At 41.8% G+C, this 16,513-nt stretch overlaps 1 protein-coding gene across 4 annotated transcripts in view; it reads right to left on the bottom strand.

Moving 5' to 3' along the window:
- KIAA1210 (KIAA1210 ortholog) overlaps window positions 1–16,513 on the bottom strand; it is a 171,842-nt gene that overhangs the window by 105,055 nt on the left and 50,274 nt on the right. For 2 of the 4 annotated variants that reach the window (XM_077484474.1, XM_077484523.1), the window contains exon 1: window positions 3,731–3,932. The exons of 1 other annotated variant lie outside the window; for it this stretch is intronic. In XM_077484474.1, coding sequence (XP_077340600.1) covers window positions 3,731–3,765 — 35 coding nt within the window. In that variant the 5' untranslated portion in view covers window positions 3,766–3,932. Of the gene's footprint in view, window positions 1–3,730; window positions 3,933–16,513 lie in introns of those variants that run through there. One more of the 4 variants, XM_077484625.1, reaches the window with a different exon arrangement.

Below are 16,513 nucleotides of genomic sequence, written 5' to 3'. Positions count from 1 at the left end.
ACAAAAAGATAAAAAAAAAAAAAAAACCTGTCCAGATATCCCATGTTGGCAGCACCCCTAGCCAATCCTTCCATTGGCTCCAGGTGCAGGCATCCTTATTGAGGGAAACAGTTCACAGCCTGTGTGTGCACGAGTCATGTTGCGCTTTCTGAATGGTCCCCCTGTCTTGAGACCTGTGCATCTCCCAGAAGGCAGCAGGGAGGGAGGAGGGGGGGAGGGGTTTAGTGGCCAGAAGGTTCTTAGCTCTCCCGACAATTGCGGCGACCTTACCCGGAGGTGGGTACCTGGTTTTCACAGGTATCCGCTCCCCCAATAGGTGTAAAATGTTGCAGCTGATCTGAGCTTCCCCTTTTGGGTGGAGCTCCGCTTTAATGCAACTTAACTTGAACATTGTGGGAAAGTCCAACAAGTACAATTTGTGCCTTTCCAGTGCCACATGTCCCTCTCTAACCGAGCTAGGCTGCCCAGTACAGCTGCACAATTAATTGTTAAAAAAACACGATCTCGATTCAACCCCTCTGAATATCTTTTTAGCAGAGTTTGCAGATTCTTTCATATAACAAGTGAAGAGATTTATCTGCTCTTGTTATATGTCAGAAGAGAACATCCGGGCAGTCTGCCAAGTTTTTAAAATGAAACATTGTAACCAACTTCCTTCTTAGATCAAAGGGAAACTTGTGTGTGTGCGCGTGCGTGCGTATGCATGTATATGTGTGTATAAAGAAGAAAATCCAGGCAGTCTGCCAAGTTTTTAAACAATGTGTAAATGCAGGAAGTTTAACCACTTAAAGTCTAAATCTTTTTGACATTTGTTTAAAGCGGAGGTCCACCCTAAAGTGGACCTTCCGCTCATAGGAACCCTCCCCCCCTCCGGCGCCACAATTGGCACCTTTCAGGGGGGAGGGGGGGTGCAGGTACCTGTACAGTACAGGTACCTGCACCCACTTCCTGCGTAGATTCTGCAGAAGCTACGCCCCTTTCCGAAGGTCCCCCACTGCCTGCTGGGAAACGCACGGATCCCAGAGACAGCGGGGACCATCCTTATTGCGCAGCGTGACTCACGCATGCGCAGTAGGGAACCGGGAAATGAAGCCGAAAGGCTCCACTTCCTGATTCCTATACCCAAGATGGTGGCAGCAGCACCCAAGCGACGATCGAGAGATCGGCTTCGGGTGCCGACATCGCGGGCGTGCTGGGCGGGTAAATGTCATTTTAAAAGTCAGCAGCTGCAGTATTTGTAGCTGCTGGCTTTTAAAAAATAAAAAAAAAAAGGCGGACTCCCGCTTTAAGGTAAAAAACATTTTTTTGCTAGAAAATTACCTCAAACCTCCAAACATTTTAGCAGAGACCCTAGGGAATAAAATGTCAATTGCTGCAATATTTTATGTCACACCATTTGCCCAGCGGTCTTTCAAAACGCAATTTTTGGGGAAAAAATACATTTCAATGAAGGGAAAAAAAAAAAACACACTACACCACAGTAAAGTTAACCCAGAGAATCGTGATCTATCCTTTCTCATTTTAGCCAGAATTGTGCAGCTCTACTGCCCATGCATACCTTAGCAAGGTGGTAGTCCATAGCTGACATTTCCCCAAGGCTTTGCAGTTCTCCAGACTCAATGTCGGGGTGTAGCAGCCCCCTTCAACTTCCATAGTAATCATGGCATCTAGAGTGGGCCGACTGCTCTAAAGAACCCAGCCTTCCCCCAATATTTATATCACAGGGCAAATAGGCAGAGTCCAAAAAGCCCAGGAACAGCAACCCCTAACCTAGGCTGGCCACTACCTTACTAACATACTGTAGGGCAACCTGCCTACAAACTGATCTCAGTCTAAAAATGTAAAACCTTTTTGGAAGGCTTAAAGTGGTTCTTCACCCTAAAGGGGAAGTTCCGCTAATCTGATCCCTCCCCCCCCTCCAGTGCCACAATCGGCACCTTTCAGGGGGGAGGGGGGTGCAGTTACCTAGATAATCCAGGTATCTGCACCCACTTCCGGGCAGACCGCCGCAGATGCTCTCCCCCCCCCCCCATTGTGTTCTGGGAAACACACAGTTCCCAGAGACACAGCGGGGGACCATAAGAGACGCGCAGAGCGACTCGCGCATGCGCAGTAGGGAACCGGGCAGTGAAGCTGTAATGCTTCACTTCCCGATTCCCTGACAGAGGATGGCGGCGGGGGCAGCGAGATCAGCGATCGCTCGTCATCTGCCGCCGACATCGCTGGACCCTGGGACAGGTAAGTGTGATTTTATTAAAAGTCAGCAGCTGCAATATTAGTAGCTGCTGGCTTTTAATATTTTTATTTTAGGTGCAGAACCACTTTAAGATGGGCCCTTTTCTTTCTAGGCCTGGAAAAAATGCCCTTTTGGATGATTGTAACACTCAACAGCTTTGTTGGTATGAAGCTGTAGAACAAAACCAAAACAAAAATTTGTCTAATTTGGAGCCATTTGTGGAGGGGAACAAGAGTTTGCGACAACAGCAAGAAAGAAGCTCAAAAAAGCATTTAAGAACATTAGCTAGGAGTCTTCCTCACTCCTGGCACTTGTCCATGGCCAACTTTTTTTTTTTTTTTTTTTTTAATAAACACACCACACAAACACGCCTACACACTGAAAACAATATACTGCCTTAGGCTATACAACAATTATTACTGAATCCATTTTTTTTTTTTTGTGCATAAAAACCACCCCACACACACACGGACTAAATTTTACTTTGGCGTGCCCCCCCCCCCCCCCAAACATTTTTACAAAGGAGACAAAGACGACAATATAAGTAAAGACATGAAGGAAGGAATCAAATTAAAGGACAATGTGCCCATGTAAATATAGTCATATGAATATCAGTTTCTCACAGTATCAATTTATGCTACTTGCTCAAATTATATGCAGTATTAAAAAAATAAAAATAAATAAAAATAAATTTAGAGACTGTAGATGGTGTTATGATCCTAGCAGCTTCTGATCAACTATGGTCCACATAGATCTATATTCTTGAATATACACTTCTACAAAACATTACATGTTGACATTTCCAGTAATCCTGAAGCGATTGGGATAACAAAATGTAAAAAAAAAAAAAAAAAAAGTTTTAAGAAAGGGACCAGGAACCTGGAAAGCCATTACTGACATAATATATATCTTTTCTATAAAACTGGACCCAGCACCCTCCTCGCCTACACACTGAATAAAATCTATCTGCCCCCGACTTGCCCTTCCAGTTACAACTAATTACCTACCATACACAAAACCATTTTGGTTCTATAAACAGTACAAGTCACTGCACAAAAGCCTTAATAAGTGGCATGCCTGTAATTTACAGCACACAAAGCAGTCACTTTGCTGTACCTGGTCTTAATTATGGAACACATCATCTGGTCACCGGATTGTAGGACAGACACGTAACCCTTTCCCCAACAGAAATTACAATTTGTGAACCCCATTTTTTTTTTTTTACACTAGGAATGAGTTCCTATTACTAGCAATACAACAGATCTCCAAACAATCACAACACTTTACTATAGGAATTTAAAAAAGCCCACGCACAGCTTTGTAAAATACACAATTCTACAAGTACATATACAAATATAGACCACTTAAACCTATGGTCACAACAGTAGTGGAGGAAAGAATTCCAGCTTTTCTTCCCGTAGACTTAGTTTTGTCCAAGGCAGCATTTAAAAAGACAGAAGCAACAAAAGAACAAAGAATGAAGGCTTGACTTACTTTTTACCTTTCAGACAACTATACAATGCAGACATTGTCTGGCTGGGCTTACACTTATTGCATTGCCTTCCCTGTGACGTCTTGGGATTGTACAGTACTCACGATCCAATTCCATAAATGCCCACACATACAGTACCTACTATGATGAGAGAGACAGCAGTGGCTGCTATACAGACATGATATCTTGCTGCGAGTAAGGAAGGCTGTGCCTATTCCATAATTGGGAAGTCTCAGTGCCCTCCCCTTTTCCATTCTCATTTTCGCTGCATCCCAAGTACATAGTATTTTAAACAGCTTGACAGCACTGCCCTGGGGCATGTACCTTTAAGGTAACGAGAGAGAAATGCAGTTCTGCTCCAGAGTTTTTTTAAAAAGGAGTTTTTACTGCATTTGCAAAACCACATGCAATTTCATAACTAGGCTGCTACTTTTCTCAAGCTTGCACTTATGTTACAGTTTTTGCCTTTTTATAAAAAGTACAATTTTGAGCTGACGTTCCTGGGTCCATAAAGCAGACCATCAGTCATTTTTTTTCCAACGTTCCATCTATTAAATCTTCTGCCCCTGTCATTTTAACTTTGGATAGTAGAGCTGCACAATTCTGGCCAAAAGGAGAATCACAATTTTCTTTTGCTTAGAATAAAAAGGATCAAGATTTTCGCAATATAAAAAAATCTTTCACATAAAAAAATTTAATATTGGACTAACTTTACTGGTTAGGGTCCCCCCCCAACCCCCCCCCCCCCCCCCCATTTTTTAAGGCATTTTTTCCCCCAAAAAACTGAATTTGAAAGACCGCTGAGCAAATGCAGTGCATAAAATTGCAACAAGCACAATTTTATTCTCTAGGAGATACCTCTACATATATTATATATTTGGGGGTTCCAAGTTTTCTAGCAAAAAATTAATAAAAATAGGATTTTAACTCGAAACCAACAAATGTCAGAAAAAGGTTTAGTGTTTAAGTGGTTAAACTTGATTCATCTACACACCAAGTCTATTCCATTGACAAATTGTTACAATGTTTATACTTCGTTCAACTGTTAAAGAATGTTATGATCCTTGGCACACTGCCCAGATTTTTTTTCCTCCTTTCTTTTGATGGCTGTGGCTTCAGAAGAGCAGAGAGAATTTGCATAGACAGAATCGTGAAACTTATCAAGAGTGCAACAGAAAAAATAACATACATACATACATACATACATACATACATACATACATACCATACAAAAATAATAATAACGATAACGATTCTTGATGATTAAATTGTGCAGCTCTATTGGACAGCAAAAAGGTTTTCTGCCAGTAAATACCTTATACAGCCCATTTCCTGTTTGTTTGTTAGCCTAGGCTTATGACATCACGCACAGCTCTTTCACGCTCGTGAGAATTTGCCAGGAAGGGAGAGGGGATGAGTCATAAGCCCCTGTACACACGGTCGGAGATTTCCACAACCAAATCCGTTGGATTTTGTCCGTCGGATCTTATCCCAAACTGTTGCATACACACGGTCGGACAAAGTTGGCGAAAAATCCGATCTTTCAGAACGTGATGACGTAATTTCGTTACGATGGGACTACATTCAGGCTAGTAGCCAATAGCTTTGATGTAGGAATTTGATCTGAGCATGCGTGGCACTTGGTCCGATCAAAAGTCTCTACACATGAGCGGAGTATGTCCGATCGGCCCAGTTGGTCGGCAAATATTTCCAACATGTTGGAAAATTGGGTCCGACAGATATTCCGATGGAATCAGCCTGATGCATACCACACACAGTCGGATTACCCAACGACACGGTCCAACAGGACACATTCCGACGGATTCTCCGACTGTGTGTACAAGGGCTAAGAGGGCCAATGAAAGTTGCAGGGCTGCAGAGCTGGAGGTGTGCCTCTGTGTGTCTGTAAATCCAGGAAGAGAACAGGCAGCAGCAACAGCTGCCCACAGTTAAAATGGCTGCAGACACACATTGTGGAGGGAGATTTCTGCAGAATAAATTTGGCAAGTACAGAATCACAGTATATATAAAATAATATGCAAAAAGTGTTTGGAGGGAAGCGTCAGAATGGCAAAGATGCTTTTATTACAAAATGATGAGAGCAGACTGAAGTTCTTCTTTAATCTGATTTTGTCTGTAGATGAGTTTCCCAAAATAAACTTTATTTAAATTTACAAACTGCACTAAACAAGTTGCAGGGGGTTAATATATGTATTGCAGGCTTTGCCTTCCATTTCCTTTGCTCTGGTTTTAGTATCTTAAAATGGCAACTCAAGGCAAACCAAGATCGTCATAAGCAAATGCTGCTCGGCAAAATGCAACTCTGTTGAAGCCAGAAAATCCATTTGATGCTGCAAGGTCTCACATCTTTTGGGTACTCTAGTAAAAAGGATTCCCTCTGATGCCAGTACCCTCCCTCTGCGTGTCTGAGAAAGTCCACAAGACACCTAGAGCATGGAAACTTACAAATTGCATACAAAACAGTTATGCAGGCTTCAGTGGGCTATAGTACCCTACAGTAGTCCAAAACATTTGGTGGAGGGTGGGGATTATTTTTCAGGGGTTGGGCTTGGCCCCTTCATTCCAGTGAAGGGAACTCTTAAGGTGTCAGCATACCAAGACATTTTGGACAATTTTATGCTTCCAACTTTGTGGGAACAGTTTGGGGATGGCCCCTTCCGGTTCCAACATGACTGTGCACCAGTGCTCAAACCAAGGTTCATAAAGGATGGATGAGCAAGTTTGGGGTGGAGGAATTTGACTGGTCTGCACAGAGTCCTGACAGCAACACAACAAAACCCCTTTGGGATGAATTAAAGCAGAGACTACAAGCCAGGCCTTGTCCAACATCAGTGCCTTTACTCACAAATGTGCTTCTGGAAGAATGGTCAAACATTCCCATAGACACAAGGTTGGGCCAAATCAATATCGAACCCTATGGACAAAGGCTGGTATGCCATTAAAGTTAATGTGCGTGTAAAGGCAGGGATAGGTAGATAGGATAGATAGGAGATGAGAATGCCAATTCAGCAGTGTTCAAACTCTACTCAAGTGGAAAATTAGGGGTTCTGTTGAAACCAAACCACGGTCAAGTAGACCAATTAGAATTTCAGCCATAACCGCCAGGAAAATTGTTGTTCGGGAAGCAAAGAGAAACCCACAAATAACGTCAGGTGAAATAGAGGACTCTGAAAACATGTGGTGTGGCTGTTTCAAGATGCACAATAAGGGGGTACTTGAAGAAAGATAGGGCTGCATGGTTGAGTCGCCAGAAGAAAGCCATTTCTACGCAAATGCCACAAAGTATCCCGCTTACAATATGCAAAACAGCACAGAGACAAGCCTCAAACCTTCTGGCACAAAGTCATTTGGAGTGATGAGACCAAAAATTTAGCTTTTCGGTCACAACCATAAACACTACATTTGGAGAGGAGTCAACAAGGCCCATGATGGAAGGCGCACCGTTCCTACTATGAAACCCGGGAGATGGATTCGTGATTTTTTGGGGAATGTGCAAGTTAAAAAAAAAAAAAAAAAAAAAAAAAAGGGAAATTTGGTCAAAAATTGATGGCAAGATAAATGCTGTATTTTATCAAAAAATACTGGAGGAACATTCTCAATTATCAGCCAGGAAGCTGTGAATGGGACATGCCAACGTGACAATGATCCAAAACACAAGGCCAAGGGTGGCACAGTGGTGTAGTGGGTAGCACTCACCTAGCAGTAAAAAGGGTTGTTGGTTCGAATCCCAACCACGACACTGCCTGCCCGGAGTTTGCAGGTTCTCCCTGTGCCTGCGTGGGTTTCCTCCTGGTACTCCAGTTTCCTCCCACACTCCAAAGACATGCTGGTAGGTTAATTGGCCCTAGTATATATATTTGAGTTTGTGACCTTGGATTGTGGGCTCCTTGAGGGTAGGGACCAATGTGAGTGTACGATGTATGTGTGGAGCACTGCGTAAATTGACAGCACTATATGGGTACCTTAAAGAAATATAATAGAGGAGCATCTTAATGAGACACATTGTACAGTGATAAGGACAATTGTAGACATGCACCCACACTCACTCAGGATGGATTGTGTCTTTATTCAACCTTACTATGTAACTATGCAACTATGACCTGTCATTGGCTACAGCAGAATAAAGTGAAGGTTCTGTAATGGCCACCTCAGTCTCCTGACCTCAATATCATTGAGCCACTCTGGGGAGATCTCAAAAAAAATATGCAGTTCATGCAAGACAGCCCAAGAATTTACAGGAACTGGAGGCTTTTTGCCAAGAATGGGCAGCATTACCATTTAAGATAAAGAGCCTCATCCACAAATACCACAAAAGACTTCAAGCTGTCATTAATGTTAAAGGGGGCAATACATGGCATTAAGAACTGGGGTATAAACTTTTGATCAGGGTCATTTGGGTAGTTTGTTGCCATTACGATTTAAAACAAGTAAACACAGTTGATTGATAAACTGGTTCAGCCAAACACAAACCATGAGTGAAAGAAGAGTGCGTCATTCATATACTCTGAAAAATGGCCAAGAAATCATATTCTACCACTCTCAGAAGTTCAAACCGAGCATCAAAATGGGGAAGGAAGGGGATTTAAGAGACTTTGAACATGGCATGGTTGTAGGTGCAACGTGGCATGGTCTGAGTATGTCAAAAACTGGGATTTTCACACACATCAATCTCTAGGGTTTACAGAGAACGTTCCGAAAAAGAAAAAAAATGTTCAGTGAGCAGCAGTTGTATGGACAAAAATGCCTTGTTGGGTGCTGCTGCCATAACCAAAAGGGGGCATATATCACAAGTGGCACCAGAAAAGGGTTACTGATGACAGCAAAAAACTGATTATATTAGAGTTTTCATAAAAATTCTAATTTTTATTAAAGAAATGGGCATAATCTCAGCCACAAATATAGAAGTATTAAAAAGTGCAACTTCACCAAAAACTGGCCTATGGGGGAAAAAAATAAAAAAAACCACCACACACACTACAATGAAATCACCACTAGGGATGAGCCGAACACCCCCGGTTCAGTTTGCAGCAGAACACGCGAACAGACCAAAAATTTGTGCGAACATGCAAACCCCGTTAAAGTCTATGGGACTCGAATGTGAAAAATCAAAAGTGCCAATTTTAAAAGGCTAATATGCAAGTTATGGTCATAAAAAGTTTGGACTATGAGTCAGCAGTAATATGCACCTTACTGCTGACCGCCCTGTCCAATAAGGCCAAGACATGGCCTTCCACATGCTGTTAGAGAGCCAGAATCGCCTTCTGTGAAAAGAAATGGCGTTTGGGAACCTGTCACTGAGGTACCGCACATTCCCCAAATTCACAAAAGGGGCAGAGTCTACCAGCTGAAAAGGCAGCAGTTACAGTGCTAGCAATTTGGCCAAGCTAGCATTCAGCCACTGGGCATGTGGATGGCTGGGACCGAATTGCGACGGTTTAGCAACTGGGGTAGGGAAATTTGCCTGCTAAAATCTGATGCCAGTGTACCGCTAGCAGATTGGCCGCAAGTACTTGGGACACCCATTTCTATACCTTCATTCCTCTCAGTGCAGGTTTCCAAGAGGACTGGAGGTATAGCAGGGTTGGAGATACCAGCTGATAAGGAGCAAGGAAAGGTCCGCCTTGTTCTTTGATGTGGGCCTTTTAAGTGCTGTTGCCAACGGAGTGCATGGGAAGTCGTCATATGTCTGGTCAAGCATGTGGTGCCCAAGCGGCTGCTGTTTTGGCCATGCCCAATACACTTCAGACATATGTTGCAAACAGCAACGGTGCGATCTGCTGCACACGTGTCAAAAAAGGCCCATACCAAAGAACTTTTCAAAATATGTGGGGAGTCAGCAGCGCCCTGCACCTGCTGAGGTCTGCAGTGCGATGCAATAGGGTGGCTGCCCTTAAGCTGCCCCCTGGAGGGCGTCCTGCCTCGTTGGAGATGTGCCTCCTCCTCTCTTCTATCAGGTACCCAAGGAGAGTCAGTGACTTAATCACCCCCTCTCTCCTTGTCACTGGAGCAAACTTGGCAGTATGTTGCAGCCCGGGTAACATGACTGCCAGTTTGCCCTTTTTGGGCACACCCTCTCTAGGCTCCCGTTACTCCCTTGCTCAACCTGTGTACTATCATCGGAGCCTTCAAATTTATGCGCATCCTCCTGCAGCACGTATCCGACACTGTGGTCGAATAGTTTGGGGGACTCCTCCATGCATGATGGTGGGGCTAGGGAAGGAGTGACTGTTGACATGGAGCTGATGAAAGATGATTCCATTCCACCAACCCTTCTGCATGTTGTGGCTCAACAACATGGCCTGCTGCAAAAAAACAAAACAAAAAAAAAAAAAAAAACACCACACATACACCCAGCACTGTCTGTAGACACGGAGCCTGCTTGCCCTCTTTTAGTGGCCTGAGAGAGTCTCCTTGGTGGCCTTCTGAACATGCTGTAAATTTTGTTTAGCAAAACCACACTACAATGTATTGTTTACCATGTACACCTCCAGGAAAGTAGCAACTGCACGGTACCGTGTACACCAACAGAAGTGTAATAACTATGGGTGTACCGTATTGTGTACACCACCGGAAAAGTAGTAGCAACTGCACTATGGGTACAAACTACTGTATACAGAATATTAGAATACTCCAAGTATATTAGAAACAGTACACCAGGAACTGCCTGCAGTGAGATATAGCCAAACTGTATGCAGTGGAGAGAAAATTATTATTATATATATATATATATATATATATATATATATATATATATATATATATATATATATATATATATATATATATATATATATATATACACACACACATATATATATATATACATATATACACATATATATATATACATATATATATATACACACACACACACACACACACATATACACACATACATACACACATATATACACACACACACACACCACAAAAACCAACCAACAGTTTTTTTTGTTGGCGTTTTTGTGTAGCGATTATTTCATTGTAGCGATTTTCCATAGGCCAGTTTTTGGTGAAGCTGCACTTTTAATACTTCTTTCTACACTTGGGACTGAGATTATGCCCATTTAGTCTATAATAAAAGTTAAGATTTTTATGATCACTCTAAATATGATCTGTTTTTGCTGTCATTAGTAACCCTTTCCCAGTGCCCCTTGTGATACAAGTACAAACAAGGTATGCAGAATACCATCTCTGAATGCACAACACATCGAAACTTGGAGCAGATTGGCTATAGCAGCAGAAGACCACAGCAGCTGCCACTCCTGTCAGGTAAGAACAGGAAACTGAGGCTACAATTTGCACAGGCTCACCAAAATTGTATGATAGAAGATTGGAAAAACGTTGCCTGGTCTGATGAGTCTCGATTTCAGCTATGACATTCAGATGTTAGGGTTAGAATTTAGCCCGACCATGAAAACATGGATCCATCCTGTCTTGTATCAACAGTTCAGGCTGGTGGTGGTGTAATGGTGTGGCAGATATTTTCTTGGCACACTTTGGGCCCCTTTGTACCAATTGAGTATCATTTAAATGCCACAGCCTTCCTGAGTATTGTTTCTGACCATGTCCATCCTTTTAAGACTACAGTGTACCCACCTTCTGATGGCTACTTTCAGCAGGATAATGCACCATGTCAAAGTTTAAATCATCTCACCACTGGTTTCTTGAACAGGACAATGAGTTAATTGTACTCCAATGGCCTTCACAGTTACCAGATCTCAATCCAATAGTGCACCTCTGGGATGTGGTGGAATGGGAGATTTGCATCATGGATGAGCAGCTAACAATTCTGCAGCAACTGTGATGCCATCATGTCAATATGGGCCAAAATCTGAGGAATGTTTACAAAACCTTTTTGAATGCATGCAATGAAGAAGCAAAGCAATTCTGAAGGCAAAGGGGGGGGGGTGTTCGCCCAACCCGATACTAGCAAGGTGTACCCAATTAAGTGGTGTGTGTATGTATATATGTATATATATATATATATATATATATATATATATATATATATATATATATATATATATATATATATATATATAATAACCCCCACTGTCCTTTATTCAAAGCTAGTGATCATACGGAGGCCATTATTAGTTTGGCTCCTTTTTAAAGCACAACAGAAAGCCCCAATATGGCCTGGAATGTGTTCTTAGTACAGACACACAAGGTGACATACGCAGCTTAAAAACGGCAATTTAAAAAAAAAGGCCATTTTGCCATGTCTGTGGCTTTTTAAATTGTAATTAGTGTCCGAATAGTCAATGATTTTTTATTTTTTTTTGTTTTTGTTTAACAAACGTTTTTATTCATAAAATAAAGCAGAATTACAACTTATGCACAGTTCCATATATGCAGTTAGCTACACAAGTCAACACCTTCAATCCTGCTTGTCAAAGTGTCACCGAGCATGGAGGGGACAGAGTTATGAGAGTTGGGTAGGTGATGCAGGAAAAGAGCACAGCCTGCAAACTCACAGGATAATACAATAGAAAAGCACACTAAAATGGATTTACACATGTACTTTGAGCACTCATCAATAAGTGGAAAATTCTGGGGTCTGTCGATACCAAGCCAAGGTCATAGACTTGGGGGGGGGGGGGGGGGGAGATTGCAGCCAGGACTGAAAATTGTTTGGGATACAAAGAAAACCTCACAAGTAATCACAATAAGCTCGGGAGAAATACAGGCCGATCCTTCCCCTCAATGTGGTGGTTTTTAAGCACAATACAACAATATTTGAACAAGAAATGATCTGCATGGTCAAGTTGTCAGAAAGAAGCCATTACTGTGCCAAGGTCACAAAAAAGCCCGATTACAATGTGCCCACCTCGACATGCCTCACCAGGCTTTTTTTTGTAGCATTGGTGCAGCATAAGTCGGGTCTCATGCACAGGCACTTTTATGTTGGTCTATGCATTCATGCACACAGGCATATTAGAAGTGGCGTGTTTACGGACTGAAATTCTCCCCCCCGTCCAAAAAAACCCACCACCACACACAACTTGAACATGCCTAAATGCCATACATGTTTAGCCATGATTAAGCGTTAATACCTTCCACTGGCCAGAATATTCAGGCCAATGAAATCCAATAATGTTCAAAACATTTGATGTGCCTATACATGTGTGAAATACACAGCTTTAGGCACATTTCTAGGCAGCTTTTCTGCCAGGAGTTCTGGTGTTCAGAGGAGCAAACGCTCTGGGTTTTGGAAGTCTTACTGGTTAACCATATGTGCAGGTAGGAAAGGGTTCCATATACTAACAGACACACTTTAAAGTGTTAATAACCCATAAACAAAACATACTGCAGCTTACAAATTCGTAGATGTGATGGCTGCATTACATTTTTTTCTTTAGGCTTTCTTCTATTTTCATCTGGTGATCTAGCCAGCAAGTTGTTTTTCAAAAGAACAAGCTCTCCAACAGAATAGATCAGTTACAGGGATGAGAAACCATTTACCACTAGCAGGGGTGCTTCAAATTATTATTTATAGGTTAAATTTTTTGATTTGGGGTTTAATACGGCTTTAAGGCCTCATTTACATTGCAATGGATACAGAACATCTAAAACTATATTTTATGAACCAAATTCATAGATAACAATGGGTAGTTGTGTTTCAACAATTTTCCCTCCCTGAAAAAAAAAAAATTATTTTTTATTTTTGTATGGTTCTACTAGGATAAAATATAATATAAAATAAATATACACACACACACACACACACACACACATATCTCTATCACATTGTATATACACATACATACCAAAGATGGAGGGGACAGGCTAATGGCAGGACCCGAACAAGAGAAAGTCAGACTACAAAAACCATTTAAATAAAAAAGGTCTACGATGTACAATAGATAGTTAGAATAAAAAGGAGTCAAACATTCAATCTACAGTTTACTGGAAAAGGACTCCTCTTCATTTTAATCACAACATGTTTCAAAAACCAGGTCTTTTAGGATGAAATTATCCATATGGTTTTAATGACCTGGGACTGAACTCCTTGTGTACACACAAGAGACTGTCCTTCCAAGCTTTCACAGAACAGAGAGGTTACTTTTTGCTTGTAGCGGGTGAATGAACTAGGATGATCCAAAAAAAAAATGAAGTGCAATTGCAGACATTTTTCATTAGTTAGGTCTTCTGACTAAGTGGGTACTTCCACACAAACTATTCCCCAAAACCATTTTTAAAACTAGATTTAGATTTGCAGCCTTGTGTGGTATTCTCCTCAAGATAAAATGTATTACAAGTATTTCAAATGCAATTTTTTGGAAAAAAAAAGGTCATGAAAAAAAACAAAAACAAAAAAACACACACACACACACACACACACACACACACACAAAAAATAAACACACCCAAAAAACAGCACAGCTAGCCCATTTTTGGTATAATGTGAAAGATGTTACGCAGAGTAGATAGATATCCAACATGTCATGCTTTAAAGGGGGTTGTAAAGGTTCGTTTTTTATTTTCTAAATAGGTTCCTTTAAGCTGGTGCATTGTTGGTTCACTTTTCCTTCGATTTCCCTTCTAAAGGTTTTTTTTGTTTTGTTTTCTTTGTCTGAATTTCTCACTTTCTGTTCCTCCTCAGTAAGCTGTTCTGGCTGACTAAACACCGCTCGGATGATGGTGTGAAGTTTACTGAGGAGAAACGGGGAAAAAAAAAAAAAAAAAAAAAAAAAAAAACACACACGACACATTTAGAAGGGAAATTGAAGGAAAAAAAGGTAAGTGAACCAACAATGCACTAGCTTAAAAAGGAACCCATTTAGAAAATAAAAAACAAACCTTTACAACCCCTTTAAAGTTGCACACACTGGTGGAATGGCAGCAAACTATGGTACTCAGTGCCATGAAAAATTTGAAATTTTCCACATTTTGCATTGTTACGACCAAAAACAACCAAAAACGTACATGTAGTACGTGGCCACAAAGTGGCAAGTAATTGAGAAGTGGAAGAAAAAATGATATTCGTTTGTAAAAGAATTCGAAAAATATTTATCTGAAAAGTGCGACGAGCATGTGAATTCAGCCACAAATCCCCTCCCCCCCAGTTAATACTTTGTAGAACCACCTTTCGCTGCATTTACAGCTACAAGTCTTTTTGGGCAAGTCTACGCCCTTGTACACAGTTGGACATTCCAACAACAAAATCCGTCGGATTTTGTCCGAAACTGGTGTTGCATACACACGGTCCGACAAAGTTGTCGGAAAATCCGATAGTTTGTAACGTGAGGACATTGTTTCGTTACGACGGGACTACATTCAGGCTAGTAGCCAATAGCCTTGGTCTAGGAATTTGATCTGAGCATGCGTGGCAGTTTGTCCGATCGGAATTCTCTACGAATGATCGGACAAAGTCCAATTGGATCATGTCGGATAATTTTATAGCCCAGCCCTAAAACTTTGTCGGTCGGATATTCCGACGGAAACAGTCCGATGAAGCCCACACACGGTCGGATTATCCGACAACACGGTCTGATCGGACATTTTCTGTCGGAATGTCCGACCGTGTGTACAAGGGCTACCAGTTTTGCACATTCTTCTTTAAAAAAAATAGTTCTGTCAGATTGGATGGAGTGTCTCCGAAAAGCAAAGTCTTGCCACATATTCTCAATTGGATTTAGGTCTGGACTTTGACTGGGCCATTCAAACACATGAATATGTTTTGAGCTAAACCATTCCATTGTAGCTCTGGCTTTATGTTTAGGGTCGTTGTCCTGCAGGAAAGCGAACCTCTGCTCCAGTCTCAAGTCTTTTTCAGACCAACACATTTTCTAAGATTGCCCTGTATTTGGCTCCATCCATCTTCCCCATCAACTCTGACCAGCTTCCCTGTTCCTGTTGAAGAAAAAAAATCCCACAACATGATGTTGCCACAACCATGTTCCATGGTGGAGATGGTGTGTTCAGGGTGATGTGCAGTGTTCGTTTTCCTCCACACAACATTTTACTTTTAGGCCAAAAAGTTTATTTTTGGTCTCATCTGCCTGAGCACCTTCTTTCACACGTTTGCCGTGTCCCCCACATGGTTTATCACAAACAGTACTTCTTGTGGATTTTATTCAACAATGGCTTTATTCTTGTCACTCTTCCATAAAGGTCAGATTTGTGGAGTGCACGACTAAGCCCTTGTACACACGGTCGGAGAATCCGTCGGAATGTGTCCTATCGGACCGTTTTGTCGGATAATCCGACTGTGTGGTATGCATCAGACTGTTTCCGTCGGAATATCCGTCAGACCCAATTTTCCAACTTGTTGGAAATATTTTCCGACAAACTGGTCCGATTGGACATAATCCGATCATGTGTAGAGAATTTTGATCGGACAAAGTGCCACGCATGCTCAGATCAAATTCCTACACCAAAGCTATTGGCTACTAGCCTGAACGTAGTCCCGTCGTAACAAAATAACGTCATCGCGTTCTGAACTATCGGATTTTCTGACAACTTGGTCCGACCGTGTGTATGCAACAGTTTTGGACACAATTCGTCGGACAAAATCCAACAGATTTGGTTGGCAGAATGTCTGACCGTGTGTACAAGGGCTCATAGTTGCCCTGTGGAAAGATTCTCCCACCGGAGCTGTGGATCTCTGCAGCTCCTCCAGAGTTACCATGGGCCTCTTGGCTGTTTCTCCGATTAATGCTCTCCTTGCCCCACCTGTTAGTTTAGATGGACGGTCAGGTCTTTGTAGGTTTGCAGTTGTGCCATACTTTTTCCATTTTAGGATGATGGATTGAACA

Source organism: Lithobates pipiens, unplaced genomic scaffold (assembly GCF_037356315.1).
Source record: "Lithobates pipiens isolate NorthernLeopardFrog02 unplaced genomic scaffold, aLitPip1_a1.2 Scaffold_1, whole genome shotgun sequence".
Taxonomy (NCBI): Eukaryota; Metazoa; Chordata; class Amphibia; order Anura; family Ranidae; genus Lithobates; species Lithobates pipiens.
The sequence above is the reverse complement of the archived record's forward strand: the minus strand, read 5'-3'. Positions and strand labels throughout refer to the sequence as shown.